The sequence below is a fragment of the Trachypithecus francoisi genome, unplaced genomic scaffold (assembly GCF_009764315.1).
Source record: "Trachypithecus francoisi isolate TF-2019V2 unplaced genomic scaffold, Tfra_2.0 Lachesis_group16, whole genome shotgun sequence".
In the NCBI taxonomy this organism is placed as follows: Eukaryota; Metazoa; Chordata; class Mammalia; order Primates; family Cercopithecidae; genus Trachypithecus; species Trachypithecus francoisi.
Window position 1 is genome coordinate 28,588,675 of NW_022681461.1, and position 19,564 is coordinate 28,608,238.

Consider the following 19,564-nt stretch of genomic DNA (forward strand, 5'->3'; position numbering starts at 1 on the left):
GCTGACCTAAAGTCAAAACCTTGCTTCAGATAATCTTCAAAGAAGAAGATTAACTATGTTTATCAGTATTATCAACACATGTATTAGGCAAGACACTGTGCAGAAAAATTATGTTGGACACAGAGAAGTAAAGACCTTGGCTCCTGATATCAAGCTAGGATGCAGTTTATGTACCCTCAGAAAAAGACACTGAGGGAGGTGGCACCCACAACTCAAGGCAAACTGCTATAGGATAAATTTTTTAAAGAGAGGGGATAGGCATTGGAAGTTTCCCTTGCCCACCATGAAGTACAATTTAGAATCTGGTCAGCACCATATATCCACCATTTGTCACAACTGAGTTAGAACCAAGAATCAACTTTCCTTTTTGATTTTGAGGTGGAGTCTCCACTGTGGTGCCCAGGCTGGAATCAGAACTCACTGTAGCCTCTAACTCCTGGGCTCAAGCGATCCTCCTGCCTGCCTCAGTCTCCAAGTAGTTGGGACCACAGGCATATGCCACCACACTCAGCAAGAATCTCAGTGAATCTGAAAATGCTACTAACATTTTAAATAGTAACACAACCTTAGACTGCCCACAGAAACTCAACTAACCTATCAATTCTGGGTCCTGGGGAAAGACAGTGAGGAAGATAAATAAGCACCTAAGATAAATAACCCTTCTTAGGGTTCAGTGGAGAAACAGGAAAGAAGCAAAGTTTGTATGCGGAGACTTCCTAGGTCTTTCTACACCTTGGGCTGGTTGCTCTGGTTATCAGTGTCCTCCTCCTCCACCCTGTCCCGAGGCCAACGTCTAGGCAGTATCTGCTCCACCACCAGAATGTTCTGGCTTCAAAATTCCCTAACTCTATCCCCAATCAAAATTATCTCTCTAACAATGTGTATGGTGTCAGTTAGACAGTAGAAGAAAGCTGACTGGTCTACTCTACACTAAAGTGTGGCTGTCTGATAACCTAAAATCTCTTGGAGGTATTAGATGGTTTAGGAGATGTACTTTGACCCCAAGGAAACTTGCAATGGAATTCCAATCCTCAAGGCAAACACAGCATATCTATGCTGTCCTTTCCAATTCTATAACCCCAGAGTTTGTGACCATATGTTTTTCCTGATATTAATAATAGTTTTTGAGGGAAGTGGTTGATGGAACAACACAGTCATTTCTAACTAGAGGCTATGGACTTGAAGAAAGAATACTCTCACATGATAAGACATATTCTTAACATGTCTATAATAAAGTTGTGATTTTAGCTAGCTATATACATAATCGCTTAATAATTCCCTATAAGGCTGTGTCTTAGAGAGAATTTAGAGTCTTTGAGATCTCATACAGTAATGAGCACAGAGAGGTCTCTGATGAATGAAGACATCTCTTGACAACATTGATATGTTACTGTTACTCAAGATTCTCTGGAGATACAAATATTTCTAAGTACTTTCAGCAATGATGTTTAAACTCCTAATAATCAACACAGGGCCTTAAGCTTCTCCTATTTTCTTGCCACTGTGATTCTAAAAAGCAGAGACAGGTGGAGTTGACAGAATCTACAGGTTTCAAATTAGTCAAATGGATCTTGGCTCAAATCCCCTCCCTGTCACACAAGCCATGTGACACTGGGCAGTTTAATGTTTCTGAGCCTCCGTTTCCCACCTACAAAATAGGGTTAACATTTACCCCTTGTTGATTGGGAAAAGTCAGTGAGATCTACACCAAGGGCCTAACACTACATCAGCCCTGTGATCTCCTTCCCCAGCTTTGCTAGAGAAAAGCTAACCAAACGTGGTCTTACAGCAAAACAAACCACACCTTACTTTGTCTCCTGGGCTCTGCCATGGTTAGGTATTTCACAGATCAGAAGTTCCACTTAACACACGGGAACTGAGCTGGAGTGAGCCAGCCCCCAACACATCCCATAATATTTGTGGAACTCAAGAACACATTCTCAGAGCAGTTCTATAAGCTCCATTAATGCATATTTTGGACTTGTCGGTCCAACCATACAGTCACAGGTTCAAAAGATCTCCATATTTCCTGCAAAGTGCTTTTTTCAGGAGGCAAGGAATACTCTAAGAAAGGGGAGAGAATACACACTCAGTGTGATAAACATGTGCTTATCACATTCCAGGCTTTTGAGACTCACCTTCTCCCTTCTCTTCCTTTCACCTTCCCCTATTTACTGAGCAGCTACTCTACACCATCCCTACCTAGGAATGCAAAGAACCAGCCCTGCCCTCAAGAGCTCACAATCAATACTCCCTAATGTTAAAACTGACCACCCATCCAACCAGAGGTGGAATCCAGGCCAGTGGGTTTAGACCCTCACTGAAAACCCACTGATCTTCTGAAAGGATAAACACATGCACTGAAGCCTATATCTAATTGAGGACATTTTTTACAGTTCACTGTTTCCACGCATTGCTTTTGATTACGCTCATCTCAATCAAAAAGCTTATGTTGCTTATGTTGCTGAAAGATAAAGGACTATCCATGTAGCGGACTACACTAACATAGCCAGTATATCTCAAATTGGAACAGACGAAAAAGAGAAACAGAAATGACAGCATCCCCAGTTTCTACAACACTTAAATATAAAGCCAGCCAAGTAAGTCTGGTAACCGTCTGGAGTGGTATGTTACAGCTGTTGTTTTAGGACAGTTCATTGCTGTGATATAATCCAATCAGGTCAACATTTATATTTAATCATCCAATCACACTCAAAGACAATTCAGAACAACAATGCAATTGTTACTTGGAGCTTACTACTAAGCCAAATGAGATGTTTTCCCCCACAGACATGTGTATGTTCCTTCTGTTCTATTAATAGGCGAGAGCAGGCCATGCATGCTGACTGCAAATATTCTTTCTGTGGTAATAAAAAGGAGCAAAAACATTGCCAATTTATGTTTCCTGGAAAAGTGCATCACAAACATGATACTTAGAAGTTCAGCAATGCCTGAACTAATTTTATTTTTAACCCAGTCCTGTTTCCCCACATTTCTCAGCAGAAACACCCACAGAGAAATTTATCTTTAAAAAGCAGGTGACTAACAAATTCCTGATTGTGGGGGAGGTTCCAGGGACTAAGGAGGAAACTGATGGAATTTCAGTTGCCTCTCTTAACTTTCCCTAACTTTTGTGGAATATTAGTTCACTTGACAATTTACTTCTAAACAATACTGTCAAATAAAAATAAAGGCTGTACTTTATAAAAATACACAAAGCAACACCACGGGTCCCTTCCTCCAGCTGTAACACTACCAGCTGAAATACTGATAGATATTTAGGTCAAAAATATGTATGTCGATTTCAAACCAAGCATTTTTGCCAAAAGAAGTGAATTAGGTCAATGCCCATAAGAAGCTCCCCTCTGGCTCTATTTTCCAGTCTCCAAACAGTGAAGCCCTTTGTGCATTGTATATCAGCCACTGTAAACTGTTTGGACATCCATTGTTAGCCCTGGCCGACTAAAAGTCTGGAGAAAAAGAGATAAAACCAAATTCTGTCAATGTATTTCTAGCACATTCATTTACTAAGCAAGCTTTACAAACAGCCAGCTCACTTGAACTGCTAAACCAGTGGCTGAAATAGTCACTGGTTATACTTATCTTTCCACTTAGAATATTTGCTTTCCTTATCATTTCAAATTTCTCTGCAAGGAGCCTTCAGAAGTAGTACTACAGAAGCCGAAAATGTTAATCAATACATCTTGACCACTCCGTTTCTAGCAAATCACCTTAGGGCAGTAATAGTAGGGTCCCTGGAAAGTAAAACAGGTCTGGGTTATAGGAAAAATTATGTGAAGGAGGAAAAAATTCACATTCTAAAGTTCAGAAAAACTCAGTTCTTTCCATGTGTGACATCATTACAGAGAGGTTGTTGCCAATATTGATTCAAGATTTGTAAATGTCTTAAAAGCACTACATTATAGCTCATGTTTCCTAAAATAAGCTCATAACAGGACAGACACTTCTGCCAACTGTTTTGGTAGACTACAGTGTTCCCTCTACAAGAGATTTGAGGTACAAAATATGATAACAATCTTCCATCTCATTTATCAAAAGACAAAGGAAGTTAAAGACAGGGAAAAAAGTAACCCCATCTAGCAGCCAGATTTATATATTACCTTTTATTAATAATAAATTGGAATGGCTTTGAAAAGAAAACACTCATTAGGTTCCATAAAATTATACATCAAAGCAGCAGCTCTTAGAATTAAGTCACCTTTCAGCTCTACATTAACTTACAGGCTTGAAAACTAATTTCTCAAGCTTATTCCTTTAGAAAAGTACCTAGAATCACAGATCAATAGATGCAGAATCTGAGAGGCCCTTCCAGAAAAACAACACCTTATGTGGCAGGGAGCTCTTACAGTCGCATCCATATGACTATAAAGTGAGAAGAATGAACATGAGTTATAAAAATCAGTCTGGGCCGGGCATGGTGGCTCATGCCTATAATCCCAGCACTCTGGGAGGCCAAGGTGGGCAGATCACCTGAGGTCAGGAGTTTGAGACCAGCCTGGCCAACATGGTGAAACCCTGCCTCTACTAAAAACACAAAAATTAGCCAGGCATGGTGGCACACGTCTGTAATCCCAGCTACTCGGGAGGCTGAGGGAGGAGAATTGCCTGAACCCGGGAGGCAGAGGTTGCAGTGAGCTGAGATTGTGCCACTGCACTCCAGCCTGGGTGACAGAGCAAGACTCTGTCGCAAAAAAAAAAAAAAAAGAAAGAAAGAAAGAAAGAAAGAAATCAGTCTGGTGGCCACAAGCATGGTGACTCATGCCTGTAATCCCAGCATTTCGGGAGGCCAAGGTAGGAGGATCGGTTGAGCCTAGGAGTTCAAGACCCACCTGGGCAAAATGGACAGACCTCATCTCTACAAAAGATTTAAAAATTAGCCAGGTGTGGTGGCACATGGCTGTGGTTCCAGCTAATCGGGAGGCTGAGGTAAGAGGATCACTTGAGCCAGGGAAGTCTAGGCTGCAGTGAGCCGTGATGGCACACTGTACTCCAGCCTGGGTGACAGAGCAAGCTAGTCTCAAAAAAAAAAAAAAAAAAAAAAAAAACACTAAAAAGAGAGAAAGAAAGAAATCAGTCTGAACTGCAGCAGCAGTTCTTGAGGAATAATGATGAAAATAATAAATTATAACCACTGCCATTTACTGAGCACCTCAAAGCAACCCCAGATGGCATCTATGCCACTTCTTCTTTGCTGGCACTGAGTTTCTGTTTCTACCAGAGACCCCCCAGCTCTCTTGCCAACAGAGTTCTACCAGCGAGGTACACGTGTTTAAGATCTGGAAGGATGAAGGAAAGCAGAAGCCGTTTGTTTTTCTTCTTCCTACAGACAGCAGCAGTAGCAGGCAAAAGTTGGAATCCTCAGACATGAGCTTTCCAGCATGTCCAGGTTCCCCGCCCTTTCACCACCCTCAAGGCTGGAGAGGCTGAGAAGGTAGAAGGTCAAGACCTCCTGGGTCTGCTCTGGGTGGCAGCAGCTTTCTAACTTTATTTTTTTATTTTTATTTTTTTTTGAGACGGAGTCTCGCTCTGTCACCCAGGCTGGAGTGCAGTGGCCGGATCTCAGCTCACTGCAAGCTCCGCCTCCCAGGTTCACGCCATTCTCCTGGCTCAGCCTCCTGAGTAGCTGGGACTACAGGCACCCGCCAACTCGCCCGGCTAGTTTTTTGTATTTTTTAGTAGAGGGACAGGGTTTCACCGTATCAGCCAGGATGGTCTCGATCTCTTGACCTCATGATCCGCCCGTCTCGGCCTCCCAAAGTGCTGGGATTACAGGCTTGAGCCACCGCGCCTGGCCAGCTTTCTAACTTTCTTTGCGGCAAATCAGAAAGCCAGCGGTGGGCTTCCATTTTTTTGCACAATTTGCCTTTTCTTTGTTCTGAAGGCAACTAATACTTTGTATGGAATCCCCTTCTCCTTGAAATAGCTAGAATGACATGTTTTCTTGACTGAACCATGATGGATAAGGTGGGCCCATTTTACAGGTGAGAAAACCGAACATGAGAAAAAGGTAAATTGCTCAAGGTCAAGCAAGCAAGTGGCAGGACAAAAGAATTCACACCCAGGTCTATCTAACTTCAGAGGTAAAGAATCAAAGTTAAACACCCATAACCTGGCTGGGCATGGTGGCTCACACTTGTAATCCCAGCATTTTGGGAGGCCAAGGTGCGCAGACTGCTTGAACTCAGGAGTTGAAGAGAAACCTGTCTCTACTAAAAATACAAAAATTAGCTAGGTATAGTGGCACATGCCTGTAATCCCAGCTACTTGGGAAGCTGAGGCAGGAGAATCACTTGAATCTGGGAGGCACAGGTCGCAGTGAGCTGAGATCACACCACTGCACTCCAGTCTGGGTGACAGAGTGAGACTGTCTCAAAAAAATATATTTTTAATTTAAAAAAAGTTTTTAAAAAAATCCCTAACCTATGGTCCTAGGAATTCACACACGAGAAATGAGTGCACATGTCCACAAGGCAACGTGTAGGTGCTTTTCACGGCAGCTTTATTCATTAGAGCAAAAACACTGAAAATAACCCAAATACCTATCAATAGAAGAGATAAGCCAAATGTAGCGGATGCATATAAATGGAATACTACTCAGCGGCAAAAAAGAACTACTGAATCTCACGCAACAAATATGGATGAATTTCACAGAGGTTCGGCTGAGTGAAAGACGACAGACATAAAACGTTCATTTTCTTTATATATGGGTCCTCTCTCAAGTTCAAGCAAAAGTATTCCATGGTGAGAGAACTCAGAAGAGAAGTTCCCTTGTAGGTAGGTGTGGTAATCATTCGAAAAGTGGCAAGAGAGAACTTTCTAGAGTGATGGAAAATTCCAGTTTTTAATCTAGGTGGTAATCACACAGGTGAACAGGTGAACACATTCATGTAAAAATGCATCCACCTCTGGAACTAGAGAGTGATGATGGTGTTTACAAAATACTGTGAGTGTATTAAATGCCATTGAATTTTATACTTTAAAATGGTTAAAATGGTACACTTAATGTTATGTGTACTTCACCACAATAAATAAAATTCATTGGCCAGGCGCGGTGGCTCACACCTGTAATTCCAGCACTTTGGGAGGCTGAGGCAGGTGGATCACCCAAGATTAGGAGTTCGACACCAGCCTGACCAACACGGAGGAACTCTGTCTCTACTAAAAAAAAAAAAGAGATACAAAATTAGCCGGGCACAGTGGCACACGCCTGCAGTCCCAGCTACTCGGGAGGCTGAGACAGGAGAATCACTTGAACCCGGAGGGCGCAGATTGCGGTGAGCCGAGATGGCGCCATTGCACTTCAGCCTGGGCAAAAAGAATGAAACCCCACCTCAAAAAAGAAAAAAAATTTATCAAGCACTCTACTTGAGATTTGTGTGTGTGTGTGTGTGTGTGTACACAAACATATAACATATATAACTTCATTGAAATTGATAACACAGAAAAACCTTCATTATCAATAAGCAGACTTGTAACAGAGGACACACCACTGCTTCTACAGGAAAATTTTCTTCGTGGAAACATCAGGCAAATTTTTTTAGCTCTAAGTCTGGCAAACTGAGTCTACCTTTTCTGCCTCTTTCTGATCCTTCACTTCCCAAAGTCATCTGCCAAACTGTGCACTTAAATAGTATAAGTAGACTAAATATTTCTCCCAGACCTTTGATTAAAATTCAATTTAGGCTCAAAACAAACTTGGGGCCTCTTCATTTCAATGTGTTGCCACTTGCCTTTGTTTTTAGGCTTTAATAATAACACCAGAAGGAAACGCATAAATGTTTCCAGTTCCATTTCTGGAAAATTTCAGTGAGTGTCTAAGATGCCACAATCTCTCTCCCCTCTTAAAACTCACCCAGACACTAAACAGACCAATCCCAGGAAGGCAAAGTACTCTGCCTAAGGTGATGTTGAAAAACTCCAACATGCCTGAAGGTATGCTGAAACTCAGATGACAGGAGCAATTTTACACCAGTGAACAATGTGGTTTTGCAGTAGTGACCAGTAGGCTCATCTTCAACACATTTGTGAAGAACAAATCAGAAAGAGCTCCCAGCTGCAGGCCTGCTCCTCCTTCCAAGCGTATATGCTCCTCCTTCCAAGCGTATATCATAGGCTATGTGGCCCTGGGGAGAAATACATGGGGGAGGAGAGGAAGAGGAAGAAGGATTCTCAAGAAGCTCTGCAAGATGGTTGCAGTTGCTGGCTTAGGCTGCAGAGTAAGGAAGAGAATCCAGCACATGCTGTGCTGGTACATAATTTAAGCTGCAACTGAATAATAGATCTTTCCATCACTTCATGAGCAAAACAACCACCAGTCACTCTTGGGCTCTGTTTGTCTTTTTAAAAAATGCTTTTCAGAGAGAATCCACTAAAAAGAAAAGAAAAAAAAAGAAAAGACAGAAAAGAAAGAGAAAAGAAAGAAAGCAAACATAGTTTAAGGAACACGAAAACATTTTAAGATGATAAGAACAAATAGAAATCATTTAGAATGTTCTCTAGGTTTTATACTCAAACTTCAAAACCCTCAGAATCTTAAGCGCAAAAGACTGAGACGATCAACTGTAACTACTCATTAACTCTCAATAAAGAAATTGAGAATTAGGCCGGGCGCGGTGCCTCATGCCTGTAATCCCAGCACTTCAGGAGGCCGAGGTGGGCAGATCATGAGGTCAGGAGTTCGAGACCAGCCTGGCCAACATGGTGAAACCCCCATCTCTACTAAAGATACAAAAAATTAGCAGGGTGTAGTGGCACATGCTTGTAACCCTAGCTACTTGGGAGGCTGAGGCAGGAGAATCGCTTGAACCTGGGAGGTGGGCATTGCAGTGAGCCAAGATCAGGCCATTGCACTCCAGCCTCGGCGACAGGGCTAGCCTCCATCACAAAAAAAAAAAAAAAGAGAGAGAGAGAGAAATCGAGAACTAGAGTCACAAGACAGCAAAAGTCACCCAGCTAATCAGTGGTGTAGCTGATGCTGCTTCCACGCCATTACAAAAATGGTCTGGATGAAATTCTATAATTTTTTTTAGATAAAATTTTCTGGATGAAATTTGCAATTCTAACAAATGATCATCCACTCACTACATAAATGTCAGGAATCCACTGTCCTAATTTCTCAATTAGTATCTTATTCCTACTAGCTTATACAACAAGCCTGCCCCAAATCAAGTCAGTCCAATTTTAGTGGATATATTTGGTGCTCTGTTAGCTTCTGGGGTTACCAAGATGACTCAGACCAGGGAGGGACTCAGGGCTGATGGGAAGTGATAAGGGCTAGAATAAATACTAGCATGCGCATCCTCACCAATCACAGGCAAGAACACAATTGACTCAGCCAGACTGCAGAAGTTAAGGGAGAAACCAGGCTGCTAAAACTGAGCTCACCAGGAAGTTCCTTCCAAATGATTCATTCTTTTCAAAAACAGAAATGTTAAGTTTTGCCAATTAATTCCCTCAAATAATTTCATCTGCTTTGCCATATACACCTAGGAACCGTCTTCCAAGGACTGAGAGCGGAATGGTTGTCTCTCGAAGCCTATATTACTTACTCCTGTTCCCACTGCAGAGCTCCACCCAGAGTCTCAGGTGTGCTCCGCCTTATAAGGCATCAAAGAAACACAACCTAGAACTCGGAACGCTTCCTTTACTACTCTGATAACAAATGACTCTCAACAAATGGAAATAAACAGCTCCAAACGGAGCATTATTTCCCCCTCAGAAGAACTTAGAAAGTCCTTGAAGCTACATGTCCTGGAAGAGTTAATTCCTACTGATGACTAGAAAGTACTGTTTTCTCTGTTTACCTTCAACTCAAGGGACAAAATCCAAAGTATCTGCAATATTCTCATGTCTCCATCAAAGCTTTTAATACGATGGCAAAGGCATAACTGGATTTTAGTCACAATCTATTCATTACAGTCATAACTGTTACCTACCAGTAAGAATAACTATTCTAATAACTCTCTCCCACAATGAGTTACAAACATTCCCTCCAAATGCCTGACTTGTCACTAACTCATGTATTTAGTCCCATAGTTATATAGGGTATCTACAATATAGGGCATACTATAAAGTTTCCAAAGATGATACCATGTTTTCCCTGTGAATATAATGCATATATTTTATATGGCTGATTGAAGTCTATAATAAAAATAATAATTACCACACTAATTCTGAAGTCCATGTTCACATACACATATAAGTAAAATTTAGTAAACATGTGTACTCAAGAATGTGACACAAGATCTTTGCCATGATTAAAGGTATGATTTACAATCTTTTGGTCAGTCTAACTTCCTAAAACACAAATATTTGATTCATGGAAGATCCATTAAGAAATTCACTTTCAGCCGGGCGTGGTGGCTCATGCTTGTAATCCCAGCACTTTGGGAGGCCGAGGTGGGTGGATCACAAGGTCAGGAGTTCGAGACCATCCTGGTTAACACAGTGAAACCCTGTCTCTAGTAAAAATACAAAAAATTAGCCGGGTGTGATGGTGGGCGCCTGTAGTTCCAGCTATTCGGGAGGCTGAGGCAAGAGAATGGCGTGAACCCGGCAGGTGGAGCTTGAAGTGAGCCAAGATCACGCCACTGCACTCCAGCCTGGGCAACAGAGCCAGACTCCATCTCAAAAAAGAAAGAAAGAAAGAAAGAAATTCACTTTCACCACTGCTGCTGTTATTGCACCCCCATACAGTAACTGTAGGAAGAAAAACAAAATAGAAACCATAACCACTGATACTCTAATTGGGCTAAAAGTCAAAATACACATTCATTATAACAAAATGTATCTGACTATGGTCTGAAGTATACAGTGGTGTGTAAACGGTTAAGGACAGCTACATTGTTTTTGAGGTTTAAAAAACCTGATTTAACTTTAACCATCTGGCAGAGGCACTAAACAAATATCTGTGCTGATTTTAAATGACTAAAGTACAAGTTACTAATTGAAAACTTAGGATTTCTCATAAATGGTGTGAACACACACATCACTAGCGTCTATTGAAACAGTATTTTCTCTTCTCCTTGATTTATTCGCCTACCTTGAGCACGCATCTCTCTAGGTCAAAGCAGGGCTACTTGTTTTCTACCTCAAGGCTTCCGGTTCCCACGAAAATCCTTGTTAAAGCCCATTTTACAGACCAATACAAGCTTCATATTAAAAAAAAAAAAGAAGAAGAAAAAGAAAAGAAAAGAACAACTTATCCAGTCGACATTCTTCTGACTTTGAGAAATTAAATGCATTTATAGGTGAAGCTGTTTGGCTGTCCACATTCTTCGGCAATGAATCATGAGCAAGAGTCACTTGATAATAGAGTGATGTCCTTCATCAGTGCCAAAATACTTCCTCCCCTATCACTCTATCATATCAAAAATGTCATACCAACAGACCTTTAAAAACTGCAGAATGGCTTATGGAAGCAGAGAAAGGAATGAGAATTGGGCCAGACATTAAAACAAACAGCTCTACAAATCCACTGTCTGCAACCACACCTAAGACATCTGGTGGATAAGAGCAGGATGCACACGCTTAAGATAGAAAGTCCATCAAATTCAACTTTCCTGGCTATTCTGGGCCATTCTGTGTTTGACTTTCTTGAAGGCATGGTCAAGGTATACTAGGCTCTCTATTAGTAAGCGCCACACTCAAATGTTAAGCAGTACTGTGCACACCTTAGATGTCAAGGGCTATCTTTACCATTTTTGCCTTAGCTTCATATTACTCATTCCCAATTGATAATTTTTCTTAAAGCAAACCCGCTGCTTTACTTAATATTTATTTTTGCCTCATTCTAAGCAATCTAGTCATGAAATAAATAGATGTGGTAGCTGGCTTTCTGCTTTTTATTCCTAAAATATAATATTCATGCATAATTGAAAAATAGAGTATGTATCTTCCTGCACCACCTGTAAGTCTGTCTGTATATCAGACTTTGGACAGCACGTTGAGGGCATAGCATAAAAAGTAGAGAAAATATTTTATTAAATGATTAGGTATTGTGGGGGTATGACAGTCCTTACTCTGTCTCCTCTGAGAGCTCACAGGTTATCTAGGATGATGAAGCTTTGGTTGTTTAATGGCCAGCTGGATGACAGAGACAAGAATTCCTTTTAAAAACAGAATGAAACCATCACTGTTATGGGGAGCCATTGCCCCAGCTTGTGCAGGTCTTCTGGGGCTCTAGCTGTCAGTCACCCAGTTCTAAGAAGTACTTTGAAATGGAAAAAGTGGAAGCAGACACTCTCCAACTTAGAACTCTGTCTCTCACACTACAATGTATGCAGCATACTAGCTCAATCAACTGCTTTCCTAGGTACCAACCACAATTAAAACTAGTGGCCGGGCACGGTGGCTCACTTCTGCAATCCCAGCTACTTGGAATGCTGAAGTAGGAGAACTGCTTGAACCCGGGAGGCAGAGGTTGCAGTGAGCCAAGATTGCACCACCACACTCCAGCCTGGGCAATAGAGCAAGACTCCATCTCCAAAAAACAAACAAACAAACAAAAAATTAAATTAAAACTAGCTATTGCAATACTGCATATTGGATTTCCAAGCCTGAATTTTTTTTCCCATTGCTATCACATAGCCTTTTCAAAAAGTTTAATCGTAATATCACATTAGACCTTCCCAAATTCACTTTCTATATGGACATCTACTAAAAAGGCTGATTGCAAAAATTCTTATGAAGGTGAAATAGGCCCTAAATAGTTTTTTAAACCTTAACAAAGTTCCCATAACCATTGATGTGTTTAACCCACTAAATGGGTGTTAAATCTAACCTCTGAGTCTATGTTTCTGATCCTGACCCTTGGATTTAGGATCAAGACACAAACTCAGTTAAACACCAGAGAAAACTGTTCTGCTTCCCTCCACTCCCATCTGGGGCAATCTCACCCTCAGACACTACCATATACCAAATCACCTCTGGAAAATCAAAGCTGGCTGGTCCAACAACTATTAGACCCCTGATTACTGCTTAGAGTCAAATCAATGAGGCATGTTATTGGGAATCAGCTCTCAACCTAGATAAATTCATCTGTAGCCACAACTGCTTAATGAGATTCGTTCTAGAGATTAGGAAAGGAATTCCCTGGTGGCTCATATTGTTGGTAGAATATGTTGAAAAGTTTCAGCAGTGATTGCAAACCCTTCTACGGCTTCAACCTGACCCCACACCACGCCCACACTTCATGCCACTCCCCAACCAAATCTGCATGACTTTTTAAATTACTATTTATATTACTACACATATTATTGTACACAGGACTAAAGTGGCCCCACCTAGTTTCAAGAACTTGTGTCTCCTAAAAAGATAACCTTCTTAAGGAGAGAAAACCTTGCTAACCTCAAAATCTCCCTTGCCTTCAGTAGTATGCAGAAAGTTCTCATGCTTGTCCTGAAGAGAAATGGTTGGCTGTGAACTTTTGTCAATGTACAAAGAACTAGATCAAAAGTTAAACGTAGGCAGAAGTCATTGCAAATGCAGTTCCCCAGGGGGTGATGTAAAAATTCATTGGTCTTAAGCCTATGAATGCCTCAAAAATAGTTATGGGGTGGAATGTTTACTGGGAAACTGGTTCACTTCTTTTGTAGGGAAAGACAAGTCATTTAATACATTAGGGATTTCTATGACTTCCCCCCACCCAAAGCTTCGTTATGGTCTTCAAGGCCTTTCAACAGAGTGTGAACAACAACTCTTTCAATTTTTTCCTGGACACCTACCTGGCACCTCCTACGTGTATCTCTAGATCCCACTTCCTTTATCAACCCAGGACCCAGCACTTAAAGAGTTTTCAGCACCCGTTTTGGTTCATATTACTAGCTACCATTTACTTAGCATCCACCACATGCCTTGTACCCTACATCATTTCACTCAGACCTCACTCAGCCCCGTGAGGTGGGCGCATTACTAGCCCCATTTTCTACAGCGGCTTGCACGGTGAGGTATCTGTTCAAATGTCTTTTATTCCCAGCAAGAATCCCTGAAGGGAGTGCATATAGGACCAATCCCACCCTTTGCTGAATTTCTGTATTACAGAGTGTGCATCGGCATCATACATCCCCTCTCTCAGTCTCAGGAATCCCGGCAGAGATTGCAGAGTAAAGTCTTAACAGTTTCAGGTCCACTAGCTTCCGAAATGCAGAAATTGAATCTTGTTCATCTTTGTATCTCCCACAGTGACTGGCAGGAGTAGGGGCTCATTCAGTATTATAATAACTGGATGGTACTGAAAAAGTTACAGCAGCATTTCATGGGGGAAAAGTTCCCCTTCATCAATCTGCAGAAGTAGCTCTGAAAAGCCACAAGAAACACCTCAAAAGCCACCGGTGCTTTAGTAAAGCACCTCTGCTTCTGCCGTCTCGCCACAGTGAGGAAGCTCCAGCACTCTGTCCATATTACTAAATGGCACTCATCAGATTCTTAATGACTTGCAGGCTTTCCCAACAGGACTGGGTGACAGAGGCACGCTCCTGCCCATCTCCGTAATCCCCACACTGAAGTGGAGTTGTTCATGAAAACTTACTGAATAATCAATGTTCATTCTCTCAAGCAGGATACGCACTGGTACTTTGCTACAAATATATTTACCGCTACGAATTTCTCACGTCAAGTGATCTGCCCAGGTGTGCTCTCTTAGAAAATTACCTCTCTCTCTGAATCATGCTGACAAAGGTGGACCTGTTTTCCCAAGAGGACCGTCAGCACACCCAGCACAGACTACCTGGGAAGCTGAAGAAAACGGCTTCCCTCCTCCCCGCTGGGGTTCCCCAGGCTGAGAGCGGGAGTGAGCAGCGCAAGGCAGTTTCTATCAAGGGATGACTCTCCTTTGGGAACTTAAGGGAAACCACAACCATCATTACTCAGGCCAGACAGCTGCCAGAAAAGCAGCCTAGCCTAAGAACTGAAGCTGAAATAGAGGTGGGAGGCTGTATGCCATTACTAAGCGCGGGAGCACTCACTCCCAAGTTTGTCCACATTTCAAGAATGTTAAAATCCTGTGGTAGAAACCCCTGATTATTTATAACTTAAACTACCGTGTAAAAGCGGAAACTTGACAAATGAAGACACAAAATAAAAGGAACTGGTGACAGGTAGGACAGTATCAGAATACAAAGCATTCATCACACTCCTCTTTTGTGGGTCCTTCCAAACCTCCATCCCCATTCTCTACTGAAAAAAAAATGTACTTATACTACAGAGGCAACTGATTGAAAAGGAAAAGGGATTCTGCTCTGTGAGGAGTTTTCAGTTTCTCTCATGCACACAAGTCTGTAACTGCATCAATACAGAGTGTAGTTTGAAATAGAGAAGGAAACACAAAGACATGCAAGCGACACAACAGACACAACGAGACGCCTCCAAGCCAGCAGAAATCCAGGACACTGGGTTCAAGACAGTGTCCCCTACTCGCGCCTTAATCTCCAGCCCAAGTGACTTCAGAGTAAAGGTTCTAGGAGCCCCGGAGGCCACGAGCCATCAACCCGGACGGTGAAACCTACCCCTCCCCTGCGTCCCACGCCCGGGTGGGAGAATCCCAGCTTCCTACGGCGCATCGGGGAACAACTTCAGAGCAGCACGCGAGCAGAGCCCCGCGCTCCCACGCTCACGCTCGCGACCCTCCTCCCAACCGCGCGGCGCAAGGAGGCACTTACGCGGAGCCAACCTGACAGCTCCCGCCGGGAAGGAAACCCACGGTCTCCTCGCACCGGCATCTCGGACGCAGGTCCCGCAGAGGCGCGCAGCTCCGGATCCCGCTTCTGCTCTGCTCCTGCTCCTCCTGGGCACCACGGGACAGTACTCTGACCCGCAGCCCCAGCCGCCGGGGTGCCGACCCGCGGGGACCCACCCCTTTGTCCCTCCTCCCGCGGCGGCGGCGGCGGAGGCGGCGGCGTCGGCCCGCCCCTCGCCCCAGCGTTGCGCCTCCGCGCGGGCCGCCCGGCCCGGGAAACTCTCAAATCGGCCGCTACCACCCACACTCCTGCCGGGAAAGTGCTCGCCGTCGCCGCGCCTCCGAGGCCCCCCCCGGCGAACCGCGTCATGCGCGACTCCTGGCCGGGGGCGGGAAGCGGCGGCGGCGGCGGCGGCGGCAGGAGAAGCCCAAGGCCCGAGCGGCCCGAGCCTGTACCCCTCCACCCCCGCCAGCCCGATGGTTCGTTCCGCGGCGTGCACTGGAGCAAGCAGGTCCAGCTCCGAGCGCGCGCGCCCTGGTTTGAAGACCTGGAGTGAGCTCCGGGCGCTGCTGGCCCGAGTGTCCGCAGGGTTTCCCTGATGAGGTCTCGGGGCCATCCTGTAGGAAGACTTTTGGGCGAGGTTCGCAGGGCCTCACACAGGCGGTGCTTCTGTTCTCTTACGAAGAGTCGAACTGGGAAAAACCTCAAAGTTTTGAGTCCTGTCTAGAGGCCTGCCCGGCCAACCAACACATACACGGCCTTGTACCCCAGATTTCTTAGCCCAACAACTGCCTACCCGAATTCCAAGGGTATAAGATGTTCGTATTAAATATTAAAACAGGACTTTTCAGGACAATATACTCCAGGTTATCTCTTTGGTACATTTCCAACAATTCCAATAAAGAGATTGAAACTCCTCTCCCATCATCAGCTTATAAAAGGTTGCCAGTAGGTCACAAGTGCTTATCTGACAGGATTCATGTAATGCAACTCAGTGTGCTTATTCGTTTCAAAGTCCTCTATGTGCAAAGAATTGTGCAGTTAGGTAAGTGTCTTCATTTTAAGAGCATATAAATTAATTTGGAGAATCCAAACAGGTACTGATTAAAAATATAACCTTGGGTTTGAAATCTTAAAAAACTATCTTGTGGCCGGGCGCGGTGGCTCAAGCCTGTAATCCCAGCACTTTGGGAGGCCGAGACGGGCGGATCACGAGGTCAGGAGATCGAGACCATCCTGGCTAACACGGTGAAACCCCGTCTCTACTAAAATATACAAAAAAAAAAAAAAATTAGCCGGGCGAGATGGCGGGCGCCTGTAGTCCCAGCTACTCGGGAGGCTGAGGCGAGAGAATGGCGTAAACCCGGGAGGCGGAGCTTGCAGTGAGCTGAGATCCGGCCACTGCACTCCAGCCTGGGCGACAGAGCCAGACTCCGTCTCAAAAAAAAAAAAAAAAAAAAAAAAACTATCTTGTAAGAGAATAGTTTTGCCTGCCGTGCTCTTCCCTTAATTGTGAAGGAAAACTCGACCTAGGCTCACAAGTAGAAGGTAAAAGGTGTGATCTGCCCCAGAGGAGATACAGATGCTGGGCTTTCTCCCTGAAAAGTTGCTTCACTTCCTGCCTGATCAAAACAAGTCTAGCAGTTTCGTGGACAAACAAGTCCAGTAGATGCCTCTCCAGAAGTGTTATGCTTCTGGCCTCCTTTGGAGTAACTAAGTCCACGCCTCTGGATAAAAAGCACTGTGAGTAACGTTTCTCACTTTGCCTCAAGTCTTCAGACTTACACATTTTGGTCGTATTCCTGATGTAAGACGTTGCTCTCCTGATGCGAGGCATGGTGACTCATGCCTGTAATCCCAGCACTTTGGAAGGGCAAGGCAGGAGAATCACTTGAGCCCACGAGTTTGAGACCAGTCTGGGCAACATAGCGAGACCCCATCTCTATTTTTAAAAAATTGTTTTAATCAAAAAAAAGGAAAAAAATAAAATATTTCCCAAATTAGGTGGTGCTTGAGAGATGGCCACACCTTAGTGACGTGGGCTTAGAGCCACTAGCATTTAAAAAATAATCCAGAATGTGGCAGTTATGTCTACTGACTGGTTTCCTTTTTTCTCTCCAGAGCTGCACTATTCAGTAAGATGACCACTTGCCACCAGTGAGTGTTTACATGTACATGTAAATTAACTAAAATTAGAGGAAATGACAAATTCAGTTCCTCAGTCACACTTGTCTCATTTCAAGGGCTCAGAAGCCACATGTGGCTAATAGCTACCCTATTGGACAGTGCAGATACAGAATATTTCCATTACTGCAGAAAGTTCTATTGGACTGCACTACTCGAAATGATGAAATATTTATAGACAGGAATTCCATTCTTCTGGCACAACACCTGACAGATGATAAGCATTCAGTAAATGGTTGTTAGAAACATGGTTCAGTTGATATACTGGCTTTTCTGTTGGTGGCAGTGTAAATCAATAGAACTCTTTGGAGAAGAAATTTATTAGTCATATTCTTCACACATTCTGCACATTTTAACCCCACTCCTAGAATGTGTTTATCCAAAGAACTACTTGGTGGGGCGCGGTGGCTCATGCCTGTAATCACAGCACTTTGGGAGGCCAAGGTGGGTGGATCACGAGGTCAAGAGATCAAGATCATGCTGGCCAAGATGGTGAGACCCCATCTCTACTACAAATACAAAAAATTAGCTGGGCGTGGTGGCATGCACCTGTACTCCCAGCTATTCAGGAGGCTGAGGCAGGAGAATCGCTTGAACCCAGGAGGCAGAGGTTACAGTGAGACGAGATTGCACCATTGCACTCCTACCTGGTGACAGAGCGAGACTTCGTCTAAAAAACAAAAATCTTCTACTCAACAGGTACTTACCGAACATCTATGTTAACTCCTTGATAAAATACTCAGGATCCTGCCTCAGGGAATTCTGTCTATTGCAGTAGACAATCAACAAGTAATGATAAACTGTGTAAGTACTGAGATTCCTGGCAGGTTCAGAGTGGTCTGGAGGGAAAGAGTTAGGGAAGGCTTTCCAGAGATGGGGTTGCCTATACATTCTAAAGGAGAGGTCGGAATGAGTTTTTGAGACACAAAGTAGGTAAAAAGCCTTCCAAGTAAGGGTAATAAATAACACAGAGAGAAGTAAGGAATGAAGAGACAGCAGGCTTACTCCTGAGGTGCCAGGAGGTGAAGTTGCCCAGGCAAGTATAAAGATGGATTTGACAGTTGGTGGGGGACGGGGTTGGCGAGGAGGAGAGTGTTAGTAAGAATGGCAAGACAGGCAAAAAATGCATTTTTGTGTGAATGCAGGTAAGAGATGACGTGGCTATGAAGTTACGCAGTGTTAGACAACAGGGAGCCAGATTCTAGAGAAACTAAGGAAGTATATCGGGAGGCTGGATGACTGCCTGACTAGATATGGGGAGACGCGAGAGGGAAGTGAGCCTACGCTGACTCTCAGGTTTCTGGCTTACTTAAAGGAGATGACGGTGGCTTTTATCAAAACAGAGAACACAGGAGTGGGAGCAGATCTTGGGAGGAGCTTGAAGAAGGATGATGAGTTTAGTTATAGACTGATTTTCAAGTGCTATGCGTCATCCAAGTGAAGATGTTAAGTAATTTAACAAACGTATCAAGTGTCTACTATGTGCTAGGCACTGATGAGTATTTGGGCAGAGAGATTTGGGATGGAGGAACTGATTTGGGTATCATCAATGGCCGGGCGCGGTGGCTCAAGCCTGTAATCCCAGCACTTTGGGAGGCCGAGACGGGCGGATCACAAGGTCAGGAGATCGAGACCATCCTGGCTAACACGGTGAAACCCCGTCTCTACTAAAAAAAAAAATACAA

General features: G+C 43.6%; 1 protein-coding gene across 4 annotated transcripts in view; it reads right to left on the reverse strand.

Annotated features, from left to right (window-relative positions):
- Positions 1 to 19,564, reverse strand: part of TJP2 (tight junction protein 2) — a 140,623-nt gene that overhangs the window by 66,695 nt on the left and 54,364 nt on the right. For 3 of the 4 annotated variants that reach the window (XM_033237147.1, XM_033237143.1, XM_033237142.1), the window contains exon 1: positions 15,678 to 16,057. The exons of the other annotated variant lie outside the window; for it this stretch is intronic. In XM_033237147.1, the coding sequence (XP_033093038.1) occupies positions 15,678 to 15,737 (60 nt within the window). In that variant the 5' untranslated portion in view covers positions 15,738 to 16,057. Of the gene's footprint in view, positions 1 to 15,677; positions 16,058 to 19,564 lie in introns of those variants that run through there. 4 annotated transcript variants of the gene reach the window in all.